The sequence below is a fragment of the Penaeus vannamei genome, chromosome 15 (genome assembly GCF_042767895.1).
Source record: "Penaeus vannamei isolate JL-2024 chromosome 15, ASM4276789v1, whole genome shotgun sequence".
Taxonomy (NCBI): domain Eukaryota; kingdom Metazoa; phylum Arthropoda; class Malacostraca; order Decapoda; family Penaeidae; genus Penaeus; species Penaeus vannamei.
Window position 1 is genome coordinate 4,351,137 of NC_091563.1, and position 2,500 is coordinate 4,353,636.

The 2,500-nt window shown below is 33.9% G+C and overlaps 1 protein-coding gene across 1 annotated transcript in view; it reads left to right on the top strand.

The window, feature by feature from the left end:
- Tmem43 (Transmembrane protein 43) overlaps positions 1 to 2,500 on the top strand; it is an 11,642-nt gene that overhangs the window by 355 nt on the left and 8,787 nt on the right. Inside the window, exon 2 of the mRNA XM_027362425.2 lies at positions 1,775 to 1,927. Within this exon, the coding sequence (XP_027218226.2) occupies positions 1,775 to 1,927 (153 nt within the window). The remainder of the gene's footprint in view (positions 1 to 1,774; positions 1,928 to 2,500) is intronic.

Genomic DNA, 2,500 nt, shown 5'->3' on the forward strand with positions numbered 1-2,500 from the left:
ATATCACATGAATGAATAGGGGATTAGGAGGAAAAAGAAATCTGAACAGACCTGATGTCATTTCATTAAAGGGTATTTGTTATGCTGCATTTGGAACTCAGACAACTTATCCGGGACCAGCAGGACAAGAAGGCCGCATTTGGAACCACCAAGACCCTTTCTGCCCAGAATGCAACCGGCTCGAATTCATTTTTTTTTATCGTACCAGTGTCTTTATTTTACACACTGCATAGGTTTTGTAACTCCTTTGATGCATATTTAATTTACCTGCAATTGATAAACACAAAAATATCTTTTGATAACATCAATAAAGGGCCTTAAAATTACCCATCAATATCTTGTGGTTGCCTGTGACAGTCATTGTTTACATACAAAAGCTATCGTGACATTATCTCGTCCTGCTCACCCAGATTTGCAGGAGGGCGAGATGGACAACTTGTCCAGGACAAGATAGTGCTAACTTATAGAAAACAGACATTAAGAATTCTGGCTGTGTGAGAGTGTTGTGGATTTAATCTCTGAGCGGTGAGATGTAGTGCATTTCTTAGGCTCTATAAGATGATGCATTGCTGTCAGTAACATTAACTATAATGGTTTGATATTTTCATTACAAATGCACTTTTGATACTCAAGACTTAGAATTAAAGATATAGGGTTTTTTCCTTTCCTTCTTGTTAAAGATCCAGCTGATGAATGAGGATTCTTCTGTGCCTTGTCAGATCTCTAGAATGATAATTGAAAATCCTCACAGCAGTGGAGGGCGCACTATTGGCATAAGGCCAAGGGTGAACAATGAAATGTGAATGATTTGTAATCTCAGCTTAGAGTAGCTAACCAAATTTAACTAAACATATTTTGATATAATCAAAATTTGCCAAAGCTAACAAAATCAAACCCAACCTAATATAAGTATACGTTAAGGGGTCTGCCAAGCAGTCTCCCAAATTTAAGCTAATTTTGATGATTTGTTTCATTGTTATGCACACCTATAGTGGGACGTCAACTGCCAACCTTTAGCTCACTTCTCTTCTCTGTATTTTATATATATATATATATATATATATATATATATATATATATATATATATATATATATATATATATATATATATATATATATATACACATACATACATACATACATACATACATATTTATACAGTATTAGGTGCCCCTCTCATCCTGACTGCACATACATCCTGAGATAAGTCTGTGACACCCCAGAGTGTTGCATAAGGCAGTATATCTGATCTTTTTTGGTTGAATGATAATCTTCCAAAACTCATGTTTGTGAACACCTCTCTGATAGATGCATATCGGGCTGTGGGAGGAGTCAGCAAATTAGTTATATTTATGAGACATATTTTAGGCTAAGTAAGGCTATTTTATAAACTGAACTAGATAGTCTCATTTCTCTCATGATTCAGATTTATTGAGGTCATTAAAATTTATGATATTTACATTATTTTAAGTTTCAATAGTAATTGAACAATTTAACCAGTATTCTCTAATTGGTTATATGATTAATTTGTCTTTCAGCTTCCAAGGGATAAATCTCTTTGTAATATCACTGCACTTGTTATAGTGATAAATTTTGCATTCAAGAAAAGTTGCCATACAAAAAGAAGCATGATATAGCTTCCCATCTCCAATCCAAGCAGTTTCATGTATTCAAGTTTGATACAGAAGTTATAGTAAACTGTGGGTTATGATCAAGTGCAGAATAACTTAATGCTTGCTAACAATTGTGTAAATCCAATTTAAATCTCCACAGCACCCTGATGCTCGTGGGGCACGAGGGGTTGGTGGTCACCCTATGCAGTATGTTAGACGTCCTGTTAGAGAACAAGTTCGAGAGTCTATCCCAGCAGTTGTGATTGGGGTCGTCCTCATTTTGGTGGGCAGTGGTGTTCTCTTCTGGAATGAGGTAATAGACAAAAATATCATTGCCAGATGTTTCTGTTTTGTCATATCAATTGATGCAGAAGCAGTTACTATATGTACAGACATCTTTTTTTTCCAGTTGTAGATAAGTTAACATTATTGATTTATTTTTTACCTTGTAGCCAATCTAAAGGTCCCTTTTACAATTGTCATATGGTCACAAGTCATAGTCACATGACATATCTGTTGTTGGATTTTCTTTTTCGTTTTTAGTTTCTAATTATTTTTTGGTTTCATAATCTTACCTGCCCAAAACATAATTTGCTTTATGTAATAGCTTTAGATAAAGTAAATATGATTTGTTTAGCCCTATAGATGTTATACAAGAGTTCAGCTTTACGGTTCATAAATCACTTGCTTTCCATAACTGTATTTGGCATAGTATTAGTAGGTTTGAAATTGTAATTTTCTTTGCATTTGTGTTTATAAAATTAGATGTGACTATTTTCATTTTTTATTGATATTTTACATGTAAGTGCATATCCTCATTTCTGTGTGAGAGATATACAAAAGGCTCGCTGATGTTTTTGATTAGCTATGTGCATTATTGTAAGAT